Genomic DNA, 20,985 nt, shown 5'->3' on the forward strand with positions numbered 1-20,985 from the left:
CAAGATTCTCTCCTGACCTTTGTTCTTATATTTAATATGCTGCTTTATTGAATGTTATCGTTATTAAATCCCCCAAACCAGATATTAGTGGAAAATTTACTCCTCTTGAAAGACAGTCTTGGGCATCTGAGGTATTCCCCCTGTTTCCTTCCTGCCAGACACCCTAGTTGATTTCCCTGGCTTGTCCCTGTTTTGTCCCATTCCTTGTATTTGAGGAGGTTAATGAGTAACCTCTATGAAAACCCAGCCAGAGAAGCCTTGCCTCAGGTGATTTGTGCCTCACCTTTTATCTCCCCGTCCCTGGTCCCCATCTTCTCCCCCCACCTGCTCTGCCCCGTCCTCCAGGGACAATGAACCTGGTTCGTGGCCACTGCATTCTCCTTCCACGTTCATGTCATTGCAGGCTTCACTTGCCTGTCCGTACAGAATTTTGGTTAACACTTTTCACAAGCAGATGCTCTCTGTTCCCCATTCCATCAAAAGCAAACAACAACAAAATAAAACAATAAAACTTCAATCCCACATTGGCTGTTTGGCCCTTGGTGGTCAACACGTAGACTTGGTTTCGTTAGATTCACAGACTCTGCACCTTGTCCTGAACTTAATCCTAACACTAATGATAATTATGTAGGAGGAGCTGGTTTCCAGCTGGAGCTGATACATTCTAAAGGCTCTTCCTCCTTTCACTCCCAGCAAACCCACTTCATGTTCTCCCACTTGCCCAGTTTTCTCCCACCCAGTTATTATTTCCTGGTTACTAGAAGACCAGAGAAAACACCAGTAAACTGCACCTCAGCAACAAATTCTGAATAGCCATTTATCCGCACAACAGACCCATTACGTCACCTTTCCTTCAATTTTCATGGAACCAAGACTAAAAGTTTTAAATGCCTGTCCATGGTATAGGTTTCCAAACATCCATGATGCCTCTTTCCCAGAGGGAAGCTGGACTTGGTGACTCCAAGAGTAACAGTTCTGTAGTGATTGAAAGCGCCCTGCTCCTTCCGATCATGTCCAATTTACCTGAGACCATTCCTCTGTTAAGGAATGGAGGTTTAGCCTCCATGGGTCCTTGAAATGGAGGTTTAGCTTCCGTGGGTCCTTGAGGCCACTCGAAATGGAGGTTTAGCCTCCATGGGTCCTTGAGGCCCTCCATTAGCCAAATAAAGGTAAAGCAAATAATGTATATCTCTTGAATAATCGTCTAACCCAGAGGACTACTTGCTCTTTGACTACTCTACCCTGGAGCCCCTAAATATGCTTCCTCAGATAGCTTAGAAGAAGAGAGAGGTTGCTTTCAGCAAATGAAGAGCCAGCCCTTGACTGCTAAACATCCATTTTCTTATGACCTTTGAGAAGTCATAGATCCGTTGGAACTGGTTGGATATCAAAACAAAAATTGATTTAGCAGTGCTTGCAACTTGTACTCTAGAACATGGGCTCACAGTCTGTAGCCACTGGGTCAGATCCAGCCTGCCTCCCGTGTCTGATAAGTATAAAGTCTTGCTGGAGCATAGCCACACTCTTCCATGTACATCTTGTCTGTGGCTGCTTTCATGCTACAATGCAGAGCTGAGTAAAAGCAGCAGAGACCATATGGCCCATGAAGCCTAAAATGTTTACTGTCTAGCCATTTACAGAAGGAGTTTGCCAACCCCTGCTCTGGAAGAATGGTTCTTAGCCCTCGTTGCTCATGAGAGTCACTTGGTGAGCTTTATAAAAATACTGATGCTGATATCTGCACGTCAGGGTAGAACCCAGACATCTGCATTTTTTGAACTGATTCTGATTCACGAGTGTCAGCACTCCTTGAATGAGAAAGGCACAAAAAACTGCCACAGTGTCCCTTCTCTCTTCTTCATCCCCACACACGTGTACACACGTATGCTGGTACACACACATACACACACACTCATACTTAGGCCCACACCTTGTCTGCTCCCCGCCCTGCCCTGCCCTGGGGGTCCGGGAGTTCCACCTCTGGAATCCTGCTCCACCAGCCCCATGAGAAAGAAGTAACATCTGCAAGAGCTAACGTCAGCCCTGGGCCTGGAGCCCAGACCCATCTTTGCTTGAATTTCTCCTTTTCAACTCCTTGAGCATTGCGGCTTTTAGCAGGGTCTGCTGGGAGTGTCCTCAAGAGCAACTTGGAAGCTCTTTCCTGCCTTCACTTCCCTACTCCCCAGCTAGTCCTGCTCCCCATACGGGGCCCAGCCTGCCCTCCCAACTGTTCAGCTCTTGTGACTCCTGGGTCAAGTTTTGACTTGGCACAAGATGACCCGACAAGAAGAGTGGTTTTCCTGGGTCACGGCTATTCTCTGCCTATTTCTCGTTTTTACTCTGGTGACCTTTGTGACTTTCCTACCTCCTGTTTTGCCATCTGGCTGCCTTGTCAGGCTCTTCCCACAAGAGAGGGCTAGGCCGCTTGCAGGGAAGGGGAGGAAGAGAGATGAAATATCTTGCAGAAGGTTTTTTAAAAAATGCTCATTAAACTGTTTTCCCCCAGCACACCATTCCGGAAGGCAAAAGCCTTGTATGCCTGCAAAGCAGAACATGACTCCGAGCTCTCATTCACAGCAGGGACGGTCTTCGATAATGGTGAGTTTTTCAAATAAATAACTGGAGTTGTCAAAGTTGCTTTCTACCTAAGGAAAATTTCCATAGAACAGGTAAGACTGAAAAGGACTGTGGTGGGAGGGGGTGGGGGGGTGTCTTTTCCCACAGTGGGAGAGCAGTGGCAGAACTCAAGGAGTCACTGTCAAGAGAGGATGAGTGGAGTCACCTCATGGTGACAGGGCAGTGTCATGGAGATGTCATGGGCATTGAATGCGATGGTCCATGCACAGGCTTTGAGCATCAGGGGGCTGGACAGAGCAGGGAGACAAAGCAGTGGAGAACAGGAATCCTGCAAAGGGGCAGAAGCTCTGGGTGGGGGGCTACGGCCGCAGGGTCTATGCCTGTCTTCTGGGGTTCCGGGGGATTCACTGTCCATGGCAGGTGAGGCTGGTTTCTGAGATGGTCTGGTAGGCTTGGGGTGTTGGGTGAGCTCAGGGCAAAAAAGCTGTGCTGCATCCCTTCTCGTCCTTCCCCTGTTGCCAGGAGCAGGAAGTTGACCCCAGAGTCAAACCACCCTGCCAAGCGCCAGCTGTCCTGCATGGGCATTCCTGCAGGAAAATGGATTCAGGCCCCTGCCCCAAGGGCCTCCGGCTTACTTGATGCAACATTTTCTGGTTCCATTTGTTTGTATTCCTCCCTCAAAAAAAAAAGGGAATATTTTTAAAAATGAAAATTGATGGAGTTGATGTCCCAATGTGTCATAACTTATTATTGGCCTTGAGAGAAAAATCAGGATTCTGGGGAAAGGCCCAAGTTTCTGTTGTGGATGAGGTGTCCCCAGATATAGTTCTCCTTGGGGGTTAATCCCTCTAGATGCCTGGGTGAAAGGGTCTGTTTGTTTTGCTCAAAGGAGGAAGCAAAAACCAGCTGCCTGGTTTCAGGAACTGGACATGCTCTGGGCCTCCCTCCTTGACCTCAGGTGGGGCAGGGGCAGAGTTCCCTGGCAGGGGTGAGTGAACACTGCCCCCTGCTCCTTCCCCGTCCTGGCCGCACAGTCCTGCCTAGAGCTGGACCACACCTCCTACCACCTGCCAGAGTCCTGGAAACGTGGGACTGCCAGGGCTCCTGTGCAGCACTGGACAGCCTGAACCACTGTAGCACAATCCCTGGCTTGACCACTTGATTCTGTGTGGCCTCAAGCAGTGACTTAACCTCTCTGTGCCTCAGTCCTCTCTGTCATAGAAAGAGAACAGATGGACGTGAGAGAAGATTGAGATAGTGTGCATGACATGTTTAAAGTAGTACTCAACACACACTAAGCTCTCAGCGTCTTGCTGTTGTTATGATCATCATCATTTCACTACGTCTGTTTTAGAAAAAGACCCTGATGCTCTTATCATTCACAATGACAGTTTTCCTTCTTAGCTGCTAATACAACCCAGCTCTGGCTTTCTCAGCTGGGCAGTAGGCATTGCACCTCAACACCCCGGATCCTGGCTCTCTGTAAGGGCCTTGAGGTCCCAGCCAGAGCAGAGATGGGCTCCTGGGGACCAGCCTTGAGTGCATCCATATGCAAGGGGGCTTCGCCACTGTGTGGCCAGCCCCTGCCTTCAGCACGGCAGAGATAATAATCAGGCTTGAGTAGATAAAATAGGAAACAGGTCACAGAGCACCTGGGGAATTCCCAGGTCACACTTGGTGGCCCTTGATCTGAGCCTGCAGGGCGGGGGGGTGAGCCCACAGCACCTCATGTATGGTTCTCAAAGTCTTCAGGGCACTGTCCTTAAACCTTTGCTCTATTAACTTTCATTTGGGTTCTTTAAAAATCAAGGTGTATGTACAGCAAGCCAAGCCACCTCTCCTGTCAGCAGCTGGAGCTTTTAGATCCTGGCACACCTGAAGATGAAGTGAGTCCACTGAAGGTTGTCTAACGCCATGTCCTTGGCGAGTATCCCTTGTGAATAGGCCCATGTGCAGGGGCATCACAGCCCAGCCAGGACATGACACAGTTTTCATGGCAGACAAATCAGTGGGCTGCATGCACGAGCTCTGGTGCTATGCTGTCTGCAGGGAAGGGGCTTCTGTACATACATGAGCAAGCTTTGAGAGGTCCCCCCATCTGGCAGTAAATCCAGAGCTTAAAGGTCTGTCTTCTAAACCACAGTTCACTACAGCATCACGATGGACAAGGGGCTGCTGTTCCTATCAGCTATTCACTCTGACAACACAGAGGACCCCTGATCCCAGGGCAAAGTGGGTTTAAGCTCACAAAAGGTCTATGTAAGTGTGTGTCTTGTTTGGGATGCCTCTTCCTGAGTTCAGCCTTCTTCCATTTTTTTTAGACAACTTTATTGAGGTAGTCTAGTCAAGGCGATGGTTTTTCCACTGGTCGTGTATAGATGTGAGAGTTGGACTGTGAAGGAAGCTGAGCGCTGAAGAATTGATGCTTTTGAACTATGGTGTTGGAGAAGGCTCTTGAGAGTCCCTTGGACTGCAAGGAGATCCAACCAGTCCGTTCTAAAGGAGATCAGTCCTGGGTGTTCTTTGGAAGGAATGATGCTAAAGCTGAAACTCCAATACTTTGGCCACCTCATGCGAAGAGTTGACTCATTGGAAAAGACCCTGATGCTGGGAGGGATTGGGGGCAGGAGGAGAAGGGGACGACAGAGGATGAGATGGCTGGATGGCATCACTGACTCAATGGATATGAGTTTTGAGTGAACTCTGGGAGTTGGTGATGGACAGGGAGGCCTGGTGTGCTGCAATTCATGGGGTCACAAAGAGTTGGACACAACTGAGCGACTGAACTGAACTGATTGAGGTAGCCATATACCATGTAATTTACCCATTTAAAATGTACATTTCAGTGGGTTTTAGTATATTTAGAGTTGTGCAACCATCACCATTATCTCATTCCACAATATCTTCATCACCCCCAAAGAAACCCTGCTCCCTTTAGCAGTCATGCCCCATTTATCCCAAGCCTGCTCCATCCCACCTAGATATCTGCTCATCTGCTTTCTGGCACTATAAATTTGCCTGCTCTGGATGTTTCATGTAAATGGAATTATACAATACAGGGTCTTTGTAACTGACTTCTTTCACTTTGCATTATAGTTTCAACATCATCCATGTTGTAGTATGCCTCAGAACTCCACTCCTTTTTATGGATATACTACATTTTGTTTATCCATTTATCCATTGATTGAAATTTTGATTATTTCTACTTTTTGGCTTTTTTTATGAGTAATGCTGCTATACCACCGCATGGGCCTGCTGGGTCACGTGGTAACTCTACGTTTAACTGTTGAAGGAGCTGCCCAACTGATTTCCAGCAGGGTTATACAATTTGGCATTCCCCCCTTCTTTAGTTTTTAAGTCTCCTTTTTGAAGTAGTTTAACTAGCCAACTGAAAAAAGAAATGATACTTGATTTTTAACTGCCAAGTCCTTCCCTTCCCAGCAGATTCTGTGACTGCTTTTGCCCCTCAACTTAGTAATCGTCTTGACCCCACAAGGGCCAATGATAGCAAGAGAGAGGCAGAGTACTTACTGGGCCTTCCTGTGGTCTCTGGGGATCACAACAGCATTACTGACACTAGTTTCTTTTTAACCAGCAATGCCAGTGACCTTTCCAGTTCCCTGAAAGGCAGAAGACCACATTAAGCCTTAAAGACAACACCTCTCAGTGTTTACTGAGCTGCAGTCAAAGAAGGATCTGACAAAATGTCGATCTAGTTTTTAATCTAGTTGGTTGGTAATGTTTTCTGACTTTAAATTTTTAAAAAATGCTATTTAGACCCTACTTGCTCCATCCCTTTGGCTCTTTAGGAAAAAAGTGGACATTAAAGAAAAGAACTATTCAGAGAGATTTTTTTCCTTGTTCTCTCGCTCAGCAATTTGTTGCTGAAGATCCTAGGTAAGGCCTTAGCAGCGTGAGTTGTATGCTCTGTAGCTGTCAGGTTAAATCATCAGATCAATCAGAAGGAACTTTTCTAATGACAGAGTTAGTGAGTGAGTGAGTGTGTGCGTGTGTGTGTGTGTCTTGTCTTTCTCAGAATCAAGAAGAAGAAAAGAGGAGGAAGAGGGAGGGGCTCCTTGAGGGGAAAGTCGGTTGTTCCTAATGATTAATCTCCAAGCTTCTGGATTCCAGGGGCCCCCTGTGAATCTGGCGAAGATGCTCAGTCAGCTCTTAGACTTTGTGCAGTGGGTAATGGCTGCTCAATACTCGGAAATAACTCCAGTGTCAGCGCTGGCCAATCTTACTAGGAAACTGTGCTTTCACCAAGAGCACCTCAGACAGTAACTGGAAAGAGAAATAACTGATGTTCCCAGGAACATTAGTCATCTAGAAGCAGTGCGATTACTGATACCTGGAAAATTCGTATGGCATTCACTAAAATTGGGTTCTTGGGAAGCTCTTTATCCAAATGTGAGATGGGCGGATCCTTCCTTCCTGGGGTACAGGGTGCAGTGTTGAGTGCAGGCAGGGCCGCCCCAGATTTCCTCTGCTGATAAAGGGCATCTCAGGCAGCGGGGTTCCCAGCGAATTTCTCAGTGGAGTCTTAGCCTCCCCAGCCTCTCCATGTCTCCCTCGGGCATTTCTACCAGCTGCCTAACTGGTCTTACTGCATCTACTCCTGCCTCACAACCCAGGCGCTACACAGCAGCCAGATGATCGTTTAAAATTGGAAGTCACATCATGTTGTTCTCCTGCTTCTGGTAGCCTCGTGTTGTTCTTAGAATTATCGATGAGGTCCTTCAGGTCCCGCCCCTGCCCTCTGGCCCCCTCTTCCCCTCCGTTGATACATAGCAGCCTCTGAGTCCTTTATGTTCTTAAATAGGGTCGGCAAACTATGACCTGCCAGTGAAACCCAGCCCACCGACGGTTTTTGTAAACAAGTCTTCCCTGGAACACAGCCACCCACGCCTTGTGTTTATATATTATCTATGGCACAACAGTGACAGATTCGAGTAGTTACACACTGATGATCTGGCTTTTAAGGAAAACTTACACAGCAGTGTTCTGAAATCACAAGCTTCTCCCCGTCTTGGGCCCTCTCACTTGGCATTACCCACTGCGTGGCCATCCACTTTGGATTATTTAGGTTTTAACTCTTCAAACTCTTGGCCACCCACCCATATCCCGATCTTAGTCTCGTTCTCCCCTCATCAGTTTACCTAAAATTACATGCTTGCTTACTGTAGATGGCCCCTCCTGTAGAGCAGTCTCTCTTCTTCTTCTGTACTGTGTGCAGAATGTGGCACGTAGTAGGTGCTAAAATAACATTTGTTAAACGAGTCCACTCATTCAACCACACGGGGGTCTGCACTCCTCCAGCCAGTGCTGCTTCCCCTTGGGGCAACCTGCTCTCAGGATCTCAGGCACACAGTTGCTCCTTGTCCATCGCGAGTGAAGGAGCCAAGAGAGCGTGAGTTGCCGGAGCAGGGGTGTATGATATGAATGTGGACTGAGCTGAGAGAGAGTAGTTGGCAGTAAGCACATCCATGTCAGCAGCAGCTTTTATTTGTTATGATGCCTGCTGGGCTGGAGAGCTGCCCAGGCAGCTCACTGCAACACCTTGTGTGTTTACATAGCATAGGGGACACTGGTACAGTTCAGAAGGTTGGATGTTGGTGTGATTGAACTCAACAAGTACTTACAAGCATCTTCAGTGTCCGGGGAGCATGAGGCTAGGCCAAAGTGGTAGTACTTCAGGCCTCAGAGCCTGGGGTCAGATGTCCTGAGTTCAGATCCATCTCCATCATCTGCCAGCTTTGTAACTGGGACTAGAAGTTTAACTTCTCTGAGTCGTTGTTTCTCATTAGTAACATGAGGATAACAGCAGGAGCAACTCTATAGTCATAGTGAAGATGAAAAGAGGTCCTGCAGGGGAAGCACTTAACAAAGGCCCACCAGTTAGTCTTATTCTTATTCTCCATCATTCTTATTCTCAAGGATCATCTCTGGTTGGATAGGGATGTGATATAGTGGTAAAGGGCTCGGTTTCTGGGATCAAACAAATTGGGTTCAAATCCTGATTCTAACGAGGTGCCCCTGCATGAATCAGTTTACCTCTCTGAGCCTTAATTTTTTCTCAGCTATAAAGTAGGGGTAATAGTAGTACAAGGTAGGATCCTTAAGATTAAATGAGTCCGTCTCTGAGTCCATGGCTATTTCCCAGTCACCATTAGTAGGTGTTAGCTTCTTTCATTGTAGTTCCCCGGAGGAGAGTGAAGTATGTCGAGTGATAGAATACAAACTAAAATGCACTGAAAAACTAGTTAGGGAAAACAAGCTTAACACATTTGAACAGCATTAATAAGGCCTACGAATAATATGCGGTATGTATGATGAGCATTCCAGGAGCCTGGGGGAGGGAGGGAGCAGGTAGATGGCATTCCATGAGGATATTTATGGAGGAGGTGGGGCTTCAGCTGAGCCTTGAAGTGCGAGGAAGGGAAACAAAAGATGACAGAAAGCTGGGGGTTCTGGGGCTGCCTCTTTTCTTCGTCAGTTCTACCACTTCGTTGCAGGGGCATTTTGGCACAGAGAAGTCATAACTTTCTGTGAATGAGTTAAAATGCAGATCCCTGGGCTCCCTCCTCGAGATTCTGCTATAACCCATGTGCCACGAGGCCTAGGAATCTGCAGCTTTAATAACTGTGCAAGTGGTTCTGTTGCACCTGGTCTGGTGCCATGCCTTAGTGAAGCCTAACTTGCTGACTCCACTGTGTCAGCAGTCTGACCCAAAGGCTGCGTCATCCTCTGCCACCCCCATGGCATTTCTCTCATTCTTTAGTTTGGAGTGCCTCCTTTGTCCCCTCTGATTCTTCCCTTACTCTGCAAATTCCATTTCTAATGTTTGCACACATTACCATCTCTGAGCTGTGTTTGAACACAGGAACGGAGAAAGTCTGAAAGAGATGGACTCAGTGCCTCCAGTAGAACAGCAACTCAGCGAGGAGCTTTGCTATTAAATAGGAGGTGTCTTTTTCGGGTTTTTAATTTGTGTGTTGATTTATTCTTTCTAGGTCTTTAGTTTATGGGAGTGAGTTTGATGTGTTTGGTTTGGGTTCTGAACATTTGAAGTTTCCCCCAGCTTAGGTCGTTGTTGAGACCAGGTTGTTGAGACTCAAGTTTGACCAGGAAAGTCCTGCTGACCAGTCCAAATTACTGGTCAAATGATGCAGGCTCCCCTACTGACTCACCTATGCTGAGCATTTACTGTGCTTTCTCCATGTTGGCTCCTGAACCTCCAAGAGAGTCCACTGAGGGGAAGAGAGTTTTGTTTTGTTTTGTTTTGTTTTTTTAATCACCACTTGATAGGTTGAAGAAACTGAAGTAATCTTGACAATGTCAGCTGGATAGATGGGCAGGAGGCTGGGGTGTTTGGGTGCTAGCGTTTCAGTGGTGGGCTGAGAGAGCTTGGTCATTGGAGAGACTGCACTGCATTTAAGCTATGTTGTATTCTTCCATGGAACTTCTCTCCCAGACTCCTCCTTGTGTGGTATCATGAATCCAAAGTACCCTTGCTACTTGGATCTATTCCTAGAGAAACAAAAGCATGCAAACATGTTGGAGGCCAGCTCATAGGTGTTTGACCTTGTCTTTTCCTACAGAAGCCTTCAAAATCTAGCCAAGGTTGACACTAATCTTCGGTAAGCCTCAGTGGCGATCCTGCTGCTGCTTCTCCATTTAGTCTCTTTGGTCTCTGTTCTTCCTTCTTTCCCTACAGACCAAAACTAGAGTTGTATTGTAGTGTTGAGGGTGGAAATGCTTTTCTAAAATGAACTCAGGAAGTCATTCAATTAGCCTAGGAAGGGAATGGGGGGAATTCATTCTCTCCAAACAATCTTGGAAAGATTGGTCTTTTCCTAAAATGTTAGGAGCAAATGTCCTGCCTCACCCAAGAGTGGTTTGTATATTCCCAGTTCACAAACATGAACAGCCCCCTCTCCCAAGTCCATGATCCCTTCTTTCTCCTTTCCTGCTGTTGACTGCTTTGCAGACTCAGCTGGATTGTGTGTGTAATTTTTACAGTGTCACAGTGGTTTCCATGGAGATGGATTGTCATATTACAGAACATTGGGTATGTAGTCTTTGGATATGGAAAAATCAAAGAGGTAAAAATTTTCTAAATTGCAATAGAGAGGGAGAGGACAGCTCTCAGACTCGTATATAGGAAAGAGGAAACAGGAGAGAAAACTAAGGAGAGGGTATGGTTGGAAATGAGAGAGGGCCATTCAAAGACTATAAGATACTTTTTAAAAATGCAGAGGGAATTTGCAAGGAAATTGGAAGCAGAGGGTCAGGATTTGAAGGGAGGTAAAATGATTAGGAGCTAGATATCTTTAAGGACTAGTTCTCAGCAGTCCTCCATGGGTACTTTGGTACATAGTCAGCACTGGGTGGGTAGATGAGCACATAGATGGATGGATACCTAGGTAAAAATAGAGAGGGAATATCATGACTGTGACCTCTAGCCTAAAAAATTGAAATGTTACTTCTTTAAAGTTAAAATCAGGAACTTCGCAAAGTCCATGAAACTCCTAAAATTGTAAGTAGAATTTAAGTGTCTGTGTCTTTTCTCCTTTGAATTATGGAGAAAGTTCAGAATGACCTTCACCAGGTCCCCCCAGTGGGTGAAAAACCTCTGGTTTAAACAAGTCCAAGAATTATGTTCCTTAACAAGCAACGGCACTCAGCTGTAAGCTTCCTGCACACCAGCGCAGTCCATATCCCCCTCTCCTTTGCCCTGTGTGTAACGTCATCTTCTCTTTCTCCTTTCTTTCTATACAGTGCATCCGTCCCAGGAGCCTGGCTGGTTGGAGGGGACTCTGAATGGAAAGACGGGCCTCATACCCGAGAACTACGTGGAGTTCCTCTAACCAGGAGCCCTGGAAGAACTGCTGAGCGTTCCACTGTATCCATGACAACTGCTGATTCCAGTGTTGTGGACCATTGCTCTTTGCCGCTGAGAAATACAGGATGACTGACTCTGCTGCTACCTGTCAGCACGAACGTTTTCCTAAACTCTGGTGTCACACGTCCCCGTGATCATCTCAGCTGAAATGTGGTCATACTGCAAGAAACAGAAGGAAATCGGCAGAGGAGGCCATTTGGTTTTGATTACCACAAGAAAGGCTTACAGAGCCATGTCTCTTATTTAGCACCCTACATGGGGTGTGCTCATTTTGTTTTCACAGTCATCCAAAACCCAACCTTCTGAAAAAGGAAGTGAGATACAAGTAGTCCCCAAGAGCGTGCAGTGTAGCCAGCTCTGACAGGGCTGGGCAGTGGCCTGAGATCCAGGCTGGGTCCACTGCTTTTGTTTACAGTAGACACTCACTCTACCCCATCTCTGAATACTTGAGCCCCGCAGTGCTCCAGGCTGCTGGGTCTGTTTGTTTGCATGAAGGATGGAGAGGGGTCACGGCACTGGTTACACAAGATCCAATCTCACCATCTCTCAAGCAGCCATTGGCCCAGCATCAGCAGAATTCTGTCCAGTCCTCTCATGCAAGAGAACACACACTCCAGGGCCCCCCTCCCAAGCTGGGAACTTCTCTGCCACCGAGGGCTGCCATCACCTCATAACCATGGCGACCCAGCCTACTCTAAACCAAACCAAAAAGTAACACAAAATCTTTGCATGACATATTTTTTTGCCTCCTCCCCACTTCAGTCATTTTTTGAATGGTTTTCCAACAACCTGGTCAAGTTCTGTGCTTACCTGATGGCTCAGCTGGTAAAGAATCTGCCTGCAATGCAGGAGACCTGGGTTTGATCCCTGGGTTGAGAAGATCCCCTGGAGAAGGGGAAGGCTACCCACTCCAGTATTCTGGCCTGGAGAATTCCATGGGGTTGCAAAGAGTCAGACATGACTGACTGACTTTTAATTAACAAGGTCTACTTGGGGGCAGATGGAATAGCAGCTGAGAACTGTTCCCTTTCTGATGAATTTCAGCAGCACCAGGATATATTTGGAGCAAACTCTAGTAACCTCTTGAGATTAAATTACATACAGGCTTAATATTTCTGTTCTTGCATGCAACTCGTGTCTGTTTTCTAGAGGGCCACATGCTGCCTCCTAAAGAGGGACACCCTCTATCTTTCTCGTTCCCTCCCGTTCACCTGTCCCTCCCCCTGCCCTTGCCTGCCTCTAGCCTGCCACTGACCAGCTCCCCTGGCCGTGCCCTGGGTTGCTCAGCACTGGTGCCCTGGAAGTTTTCAGGCATGACTCCTGAGCTAATAACCCCATGGCCTCCAGTTTAAAAGGACATACATGTTCACTGCCACTCAGAAAAAGGGAATTGTTTCTCAGGCTTTTGGGGCATGAGACTAATATCATAAGCCATTGTGATTTAGGAGGATGCCACAAGGTTGGGGCATGGAAGGTGGGATGGGTACCTTCTGAGAAAGAGGATTTCCTGGACCAGAAGGGGCTGGGTCTTGTGGAAGACCACCTTGGGTGGGGAAGTTTGGCCTGGACATTTCAACTCCACTTGGCTTCCAAAGAAGAGAGTCCCAGTATTTTCCACACTTGAATGTCCCTGCAAGAGTGATTCTGGGCAGACCAACTCCAAAGTGAGGGACTGTCAAGCTCCCTGAGAGCCCTTCAGGAATGGCAGCCTTGTTCCAGAGTGTGTCCTGCTTCTGGAATTCCTCTTGAGGGAACTTTAAAGAAGAAAAGAAAAACTTGAATTGTGTTGAATTACTGTATCTTTTACATTTTTTTGAAAAGATAAATTTGTAAATAGAGTGATTTGAAATACTATATGGCAAAGTTTTATATTTGATATTCTTTAAGCTAGTTGCTTCGCACATTTAAGCTTTGATTGCTGAACAAGTGTGTATATGAGGCAGAGAGGGGGACACATGGTCAGAGAGAGCCAAGGTCAGCCCCTCTCTTGCCTTGAGGAAGAAGATATTTCCACATATTCTTGCTGGTTTTGGTGGTGGACGTGGCACATTAATGGTGTTCAGTCTTCTTTATCCAGATGTGGTTTTTTAGGCATTTCTTGGGCTTTGGATTTGGAGATGGAAAGAGCATCTTCAGGCAATTAACTTTTCCAAGAACTCCTACCCAGTAGTAAGATGAAGCTCAGGATTTAAACAGGTGAGGCCAAGGGTTAGATTTTTTTTTTTTTTTTTCTTCTCAGGTGTATTTCTTGGTACCCCAAAGTACCAGGACAGAAGATTGGGATTATTGTGTGCTCCTTATATCTTATTCTTCTGGCACATCTTATAAGGCTTTATAACCAAGTCCAAGCTAAAATTTGCAAATGTTTTGTGTGTCTAGGTTCTAAGAAAAACTGGCTTAGGATATTTAGTTCTTGATATGCTGCTGCTTCCTTTTTCCCTAAACATGTTTATTCATCTCAGATTTCCTCTGGCTCCAAAATAAGGAAAAAACTCCAAAGAGGGATGGAGATTGTGCTATTATGGCTTTCTAGATGACTTTAAAGGTAATAGGAGTTTGTTGTGATTCATTCCATCAGCTCAGGGATGACACAGCTATTACCCAACCCAGAGCAAGCGAGACACTACCAATGGATGAGGGAATAAGAATTAAGATTGGCAAAGACTGAGATAGGACTCAGGGAAGCTATTATTGAAAACCCAAGAAGAAAAGGCACATAGGGGCAGCATACATGTACTCCTTGCAGACTTTGAACAGCTTGGGGACCTGTTCACAGGGGCCAGAGGGGACCAGCACACTGTACCACTGTGCTTTCTAACTAGAGTGCAACATAATGCTTTTAATACATTCGGCATTTTAGATCACCTGCCCCATCGGAACCTTAACTGGAGCTACTGTGGGGGCGGCCAGAAGGTCCAGACACTGGCTTTCAGAGCTCCTTACTGAAGCGTACCTGTAAACATTTGGCCCCACCTTGACCACTTTGGAAGCATGACCCTCCCTCCTCAGTTGGCCCTGATTTGAAGCTGAGGGAAATTGGACTGGCGCCAATGGGAATTTTAGGTAGAGCCCTTCCTAGTTTCTCTGGGCAATGGTGGGCCCTGACAGATGGCTGCTCTGCTTCCCTTTCCCTGGCCGGGCTCCCCTCCTCCCCATCAGCTACAGAACTGGAGACACTGTTCAGAATATGAGCCAACGAAAAAGAAGGAACTTACAGACTGAAAATGGGTTTTGCCCTCCACTACCTTTGCTCCCCACTTCTGACTCTTGCCTTTTGGAAAAAGGAATGTTAGGGCAGATTAGGGGAGTGAACTGGGTATCAGAGTGGACTACTATGGAGCAAAATCTCTGAGCTTTCCCAGGAGTCTCATGTTGCTTTTGGAAGGCCCTGGGATCAGGTCGGCAGACATAGCCTGAGTCTTCTGCGGGCATCAAGATTAGTCTCTCGCTCCTCCTCCAGGTACTCCCAGAATTCCATGGCTACAGAATACCATGTCTTGAGAAGACAATTAGTTTCACATTCTTCCCCCAACTCCCCAGGCAAGTAAAGTCCTGACTTGCTCAAGACTGGTGATATTCTCTTCTCTTTTCAAATCTGAACATAGAGGCACGGATCCTGTATAGCACTGCCAGCCATGGTGTCCCAGGATTGGAGCCAGTTTTTAGCTTGGTTTTTTAGTATTTCTACGGACGATATGTATTTCCTTATGCCAGACCAAACTGGGTTTTGTTGTTTTTTCCAGCATAATTCTAGTTCATGTCCTCTTGCTGAGTCCTTTTTGGATAGAGAGGCAGAGAGAAAGAGAGGAAATGGAACAATCAGGTACTGGCCACCTGGTATTAGCAACACAAAGTCATGCTAGTGACGGTGTCATTTCCGGTTTGCCGGGACTCTGCAGTTACGAATGCCATGCCTGTAGCTCAGATGGAGGTCCTTCTGCCGTGAGAGTTTGTGTCTCTTGAAAGTAGCAACCCCAGTGACACCAAAAACTATTTTGACTGTATAGATTCTAAAAACATCCATGATTGAGGAGTAGTGAGACTGAAATAATCAACTGAAGTAACATGATCAACTACTCATGACTGTCTATTGGCACATTTCATCTTCTGGCTCCTGTTTCCAAACGAAGCAAATCTGGACCACTCAACTTTATAGACACAGAACTCCTGGGTACAACAGTGGCTGTTATGGCACTCACAGTTCCCCGCTAGCATTGACTGTTTGATGAGCAGTCATGTTACCCAAGTAGGTAGCCAGCGTTGAGGAAACTCAGCAGCCTCTTGACTGCCTGACTTTGAAAGGAATGGCCTGGGTGTTCTTCTAGGGAGTTACCTGTCATATCTGGCAAACTTGACAGTGATTATTTACCTAGACAACCCTGCCCCACTCTTTTAAGTCAGCTGGGTGTCCTCTCACACACCCTGTGTCAGCACTTAAAAAATGTATCTTGTCGTGCTTCAGATGTGTTTGACAGTCAGGCTGGTGTGCTGGGTGCAGAATCACTTTTCTGTAAGTGTAGCCTCCCAATGACAACAGCCATGGAATAATGGACCTTGCACAAACCTGAGCATACCTGAGACCAGACTCCACCAAGTCATAATTAGTTTTTTCCTTCTACTGCCTATAGTACCTATCTAACTAAGGAACTTCCTCGAGCAGAGGGAGAGGCTGCGTAGAGAATCCACACATCGTCTAGAGCCAGCCCTGGCTAAAATGTGGCCTCCTGATGGAAGGACTTGTATTCTTAGAAGAAAAAGGATTGGGTGTAAAGTAGTGCTAGTAGCAGAAAGGGATAAACCATGCTGAAGAACTGTGGATTTTTTTAAAGAAAGATAAATGTAGTTCTTAATAGGGGGGGGATGTATCACATGAAAAGGTCACAACTAATATTTTACAAAAGTTTTACAGGACACTACAAGATGAAAACATCTTTCAAGGCAGAATGCCTTAGCAAGCAAGGCTAAGGACCTTAGCACAGTCCTGGACCCATGTAAGTATAGCAATTACTATTAAATCAGAATTCTGCTGAGTGTAGTCAGTGAGAACCAGGAGTAGTGATAAAGTGTCAGAATTACCTGGGCAGTCCTGGAGGGGCCAAGACATTCAGCACCTTTCCACATCAACCATTTCTATAGAATTGTCCAAACAGACCCTGCATGCAGCTTCTTTGGGTATCCAGATGCCAGGGTCAACCTTGTACCTGTGAAAAGAGGTTCATCTGGTGATTCTTAAGTGTATATGTATTAGTATGTGTTTGTGTGTGTGTGTGTGTGTGTGTGTGTATGTACAGCTCACATTTACGTATATAACGAAACAGACTCTCTTCTAGAAACCCACATAAGCTGGCAGTTGCTGAGCCTTGACAGCCTTTAAGATTTAAAGGTTGAGAATTACAGAAACGAGAGGCTGTTGATAGACGATCAGAATGATCAAAGATGTAAATTAAGTGCCATTTTGAAATTTTATTCATATTTATCAGATGGTTACTATCTACAGCTATATTCCTTATTAACTTATTAAGAGTCATGTTGGAAAAAAAAGATCAAACTCATAAACAGTAAGTCATTCATACTAGGATAGTGTTCACAAGCACTCTAAAAGACATTTTGTCCATCACTTTGAAGAAAATATTTGCATGTTTAGTTCATAATTTAGGCTACCTTTGGGTATATTATAAAGTGCTGTGTGATATAATATCAATAAAGTACTTAAAAATGGCACTTTAATGTTTTTTTAAAAACCATAAATGCACTGTTTTAAACTTCAATTCAGTATTGAATATTGACTGGTGTGTAGAATCCTATTTCTTAATTAAAAAGTAACTTGTGACTAGAATAGAACTTTTCCCCTGTTATTCATAAAACAATTTTGCCATGTTTGGGCTTTAGAACAACAACAACAACAAAAACCTGTGCTTTCGTGTCACTAAGCATATCTATAAAGAAATAGTTTCTGTTGAGTGGCCTCTGAAACTTGGCTTTCTTACATTTGGTTGGTTTATGTGACAATCTTTGTGAAATGAGTGGAAGTATGATTTTTGAATTAAATGACTTTTCCATTTGGTGGTATGTTTGTCTCTTGAATTTCTGACAAAGTTTTGTTTTGACGTGATGCATATTTTTATATTTGTTTCAAATAAGCAAAGACCATGATCAGAAGTTACAAGTGTGGTCTCCTGTGGTCCCTGGCAACAACCACTGTGCTGATTTCTGATGTGCTCTGGGTAGCTCTGGTTTCCTTTAGGGAGAGGTCCACTGCTCGTGAACTACAATTAAGCTGCAAAGAGTCACATTCCAATGACTGTTTCTGAATTTATCTCCTGGGAAACATTTTATTCTTCCTAAATTCAATTGTCAAATCAACCATTTTCTGGAACTTCCATTAACAGTCTGGAATAACCAAAGAGCCAGAATGCAGACAGTCCTGTCCCAAAGCTGGGTGTGTCTCCCAGGGTTGTATTAATAAATCAGTTACTTGTGACATGTTGTCCCAGGCCAGCTCATGTTATTGAGTTGTCTCATTCATCACATCCCCTCCAGGTACATCCTGAGTTGCAGCCTGGGAGCCAGGTTCACAGTGCACTCCCAGCTTCTGCTATGAGAGCAGAGGAGCCAGAAGGAGAGGGCAAGGGAGCCAGGACTTTGGGGATGGAGGGCAAGGCTTCTGATTCCGGAAGCTTGCCCTGGGAAAGCAGAAGGTGAGTGAGTAGGTGCTGGGTTCTGAGGGATGCCTATTTAAATATGTGGGTCACGTGTGAACTGTTTATCCTGTCCTTGTTTGCCCCTTAGTAAGGGCTGGTTTGCCACAGGAACAACACAGATCCGCCGCACCTTCTTCCTTCACTGAGCTCATACCCTGCCCTGGAAAACTGGCCCAGCATCTGAAGCATCATACATGGGTGGGGTCACAGGGTACCGGGGTGAGACCTTCTGAGCGGCACATGTAGACAACTGTTGCCAACATATGAAGAATGAAATGAATGTATGGATTTGTATCATATCTATGTCCTTGGTTTTCCCACCAGACTGTCTTCACTTCCACTTTCACATCTCTTTAATGGGAAAGATTTTTTTCGTTTTCTTGTTGCTTTTAACTGCCCACTCAGATCAGAGCTCAAATTGTGTCATGTCTTGGGGTTGGTTTGGTGTTTTCACTTATTATTTCCAGCCATATGGTTGATCCTAAGAGTGCCTTGATTAGACATGGACTTGACTGACACTTGAAATCATGTAAATGAAAGATTTTCTTAGATCTCAAACACATTTGCACTTTGGGGAATTAAATCAGGGTTTCCATTCCTCCTTTTCTCGATTCTGTCTCAACCTCCACTCATACCGTGTGTCTCTCTTACCCAAATGTGTCAGTGTCTTTGGCTCGCCCTGCTTTTAATAGCACTATGCTAAGCTACAACTCATTAACTGTGCCGGGCAAGTCAGGATTGCCTGAGTTCAGCCTGCACAGCAGCCAAGGGAGCCTCTAACCAACACAGCTCCTGCTCAGGGTGGGTCAGGCGCATCACCTGGGAGAGTGAGCAGCCATGCCCAGCCAGGCTGCATCTTTCAGAAAGTCACCCTGTGTTACCTGGCCATTGTCAGCCAGTGGGGACCAAAGCAGGATGGTTTTTGGTTGAAAGGATCAGACTCAACTCACTGTATCCCACAGCACTTGGCAACTCCTGTCACACTGGGTATTGTAAAGTGTCTTGTGTCATTGACTCCAGGAGGCCTTCCCCAGCCTCTGTTCTCTAAAACCCAGATAGCCAATAGGCCTTCCTGAGGCCAACCAGCAAATCAGTCAAGACTTGAATTCATAGGGCCTTTCTCTAAGCACGAAATCACATTTGATGACTTCTTGTTCTTCTATGCATCCTAAAACTAAAAGTTTTTTTTTTTTTTAACACTATAGCTGAATGTTCTTTTGCATTTGGGGTAGTAGATTATGGAAAATACTTTATTATTAGCTTTATTGTGGGTTTTCTGAAACTTTATCTGTTAAAAAATGTGGGAAAGTAATGCCTGCCTTGCCAGTGTTAGATGAAGGGATGACAGTGAATGGGAACCAGCCTTCTTTTCTACTTTTCCTCCTAATCACACCATTTTGCCCTTTCAAAGTACTTTTTACCTAGTTAACTCATTATTTGTCATCAGATGTTTGGCATTGTATGTCACCCTCTTAATACCCCCACCAGGACAGGACCTGGCACCTGGCATGTGGCAGATGCTGGATGGCCCTTGGGGGTGCTGACCTAGTAGCAGGAGGCAGGAGAGCACGGCTGTGGACTCTGATCCCTCCTTCATGTCTTCTCTACACTTCTGGTTGAAAGAAAGAAGTTGGATCATTAGACATGGGTGTTTGAACTCACAGTAATGTTGTGGTCCTTGGCAAGCTACTCCACTCACTAGTGTTCCAGCATTCAGGCTTTTGTGGGAGAGACTTCTCAGTCTCCTTTCAGACACACGCAGCCACATTCTCTCCCAGCCTCCTTGCTAGTGCTTAACACAGGAAACCATCTGGATGACCAGCTGACCAAGAGCCAAGACCCTTCTCAGTCTTCTGAACTACTTATGGGTGGTATTATGAACTTCAGATCAGACTGGAGACCTGTCTTCAAGCAAACCCACATCAGAATCACCCCTAAAATAAGAAGTCTTCCTTTTTCAAGACCCTTAGAGGAAATTCCACACAGTCCCATGGGAACGCGGCCTGGTATCTAACACTCTCACCAAGGGAATTCTATGTCCAACTGAAGTTTCCCAGGATACAGCTTCAGTCCATTTCCTTTCTGTATTTCCTTAGAGAGGAGCCATCATCTTTTTAGAGCAGTCACCCTCCATTTTCATGCTCCCATTCAACAAACACTTGACAATGACCTCTTATGTGCCAGGAGCTATTTAGGCCAGGAAGTATTAATCATGATCTCTGTCCCCAGGGAACTCAACAGTTGGCCTTGCTGATGACTAGTGTACAAGAAACAGAGTTTACCATGTGCTGTTGCTACACTTGCTGTGTGTGGCAGGTAGTCTTGGGCCCCAGGGAAGATTGATTCTTTCTCTTTGAGAAACAGATACCAGAGAAATCTTCACAAAGAAGTGACACTGGAGGTGATCTTGAAAGATGGATAGAAGTTTGCTACTTAGGCAAATGGAAAAGTGTCCCAAGCATAAGGACAGCAAGGACTAAGGCATGAAAGGGAGAGAAAGAATGACAAAGCAACAGAGGGGTGAGATCACTATGATTGTAACATGAGGAGATAAGGGCGTTCTGAGAATGGTACTCCTACTCCCTTAACCTTTAGGCTTCTGTCTTCTCAATAAGTGACAATATCGGCTGACATTTACCACTGTCTTACTAGGTACCAGACACTACTATACATGTACTGACTCACTGAATCCTCAAAATATGTGAATGAAATACTATACATACTAGGAGGACATCAAGGCTGTATATTGTCACCCTGCTTATTTAACTTCTATGCAGAGTACATCATGAGAAACATTTGGCT

General features: G+C 45.6%; 1 protein-coding gene across 5 annotated transcripts in view; it reads left to right on the forward strand.

The window, feature by feature from the left end:
• The window catches only part of ARHGAP26 (Rho GTPase activating protein 26), a 475,515-nt gene extending 457,964 nt beyond the window's left edge, over positions 1 to 17,551 (forward strand). For all 5 annotated transcript variants that reach the window (XM_070374544.1, XM_005904294.3, XM_070374543.1 and 2 more), the window contains 2 exons: positions 2,507 to 2,598; positions 11,359 to 17,551. In XM_070374544.1, the coding sequence (XP_070230645.1) occupies positions 2,507 to 2,598; positions 11,359 to 11,447 (181 nt within the window). In that variant the 3' untranslated portion in view covers positions 11,448 to 17,551. The remainder of the gene's footprint in view (positions 1 to 2,506; positions 2,599 to 11,358) is intronic.
• The last annotated feature ends 3,434 nt before the right edge of the window (positions 17,552 to 20,985 follow it).

The sequence above is a fragment of the Bos mutus genome, chromosome 7, assembly GCF_027580195.1.
Source record: "Bos mutus isolate GX-2022 chromosome 7, NWIPB_WYAK_1.1, whole genome shotgun sequence".
NCBI classification, from domain to species: Eukaryota; Metazoa; Chordata; class Mammalia; order Artiodactyla; family Bovidae; genus Bos; species Bos mutus.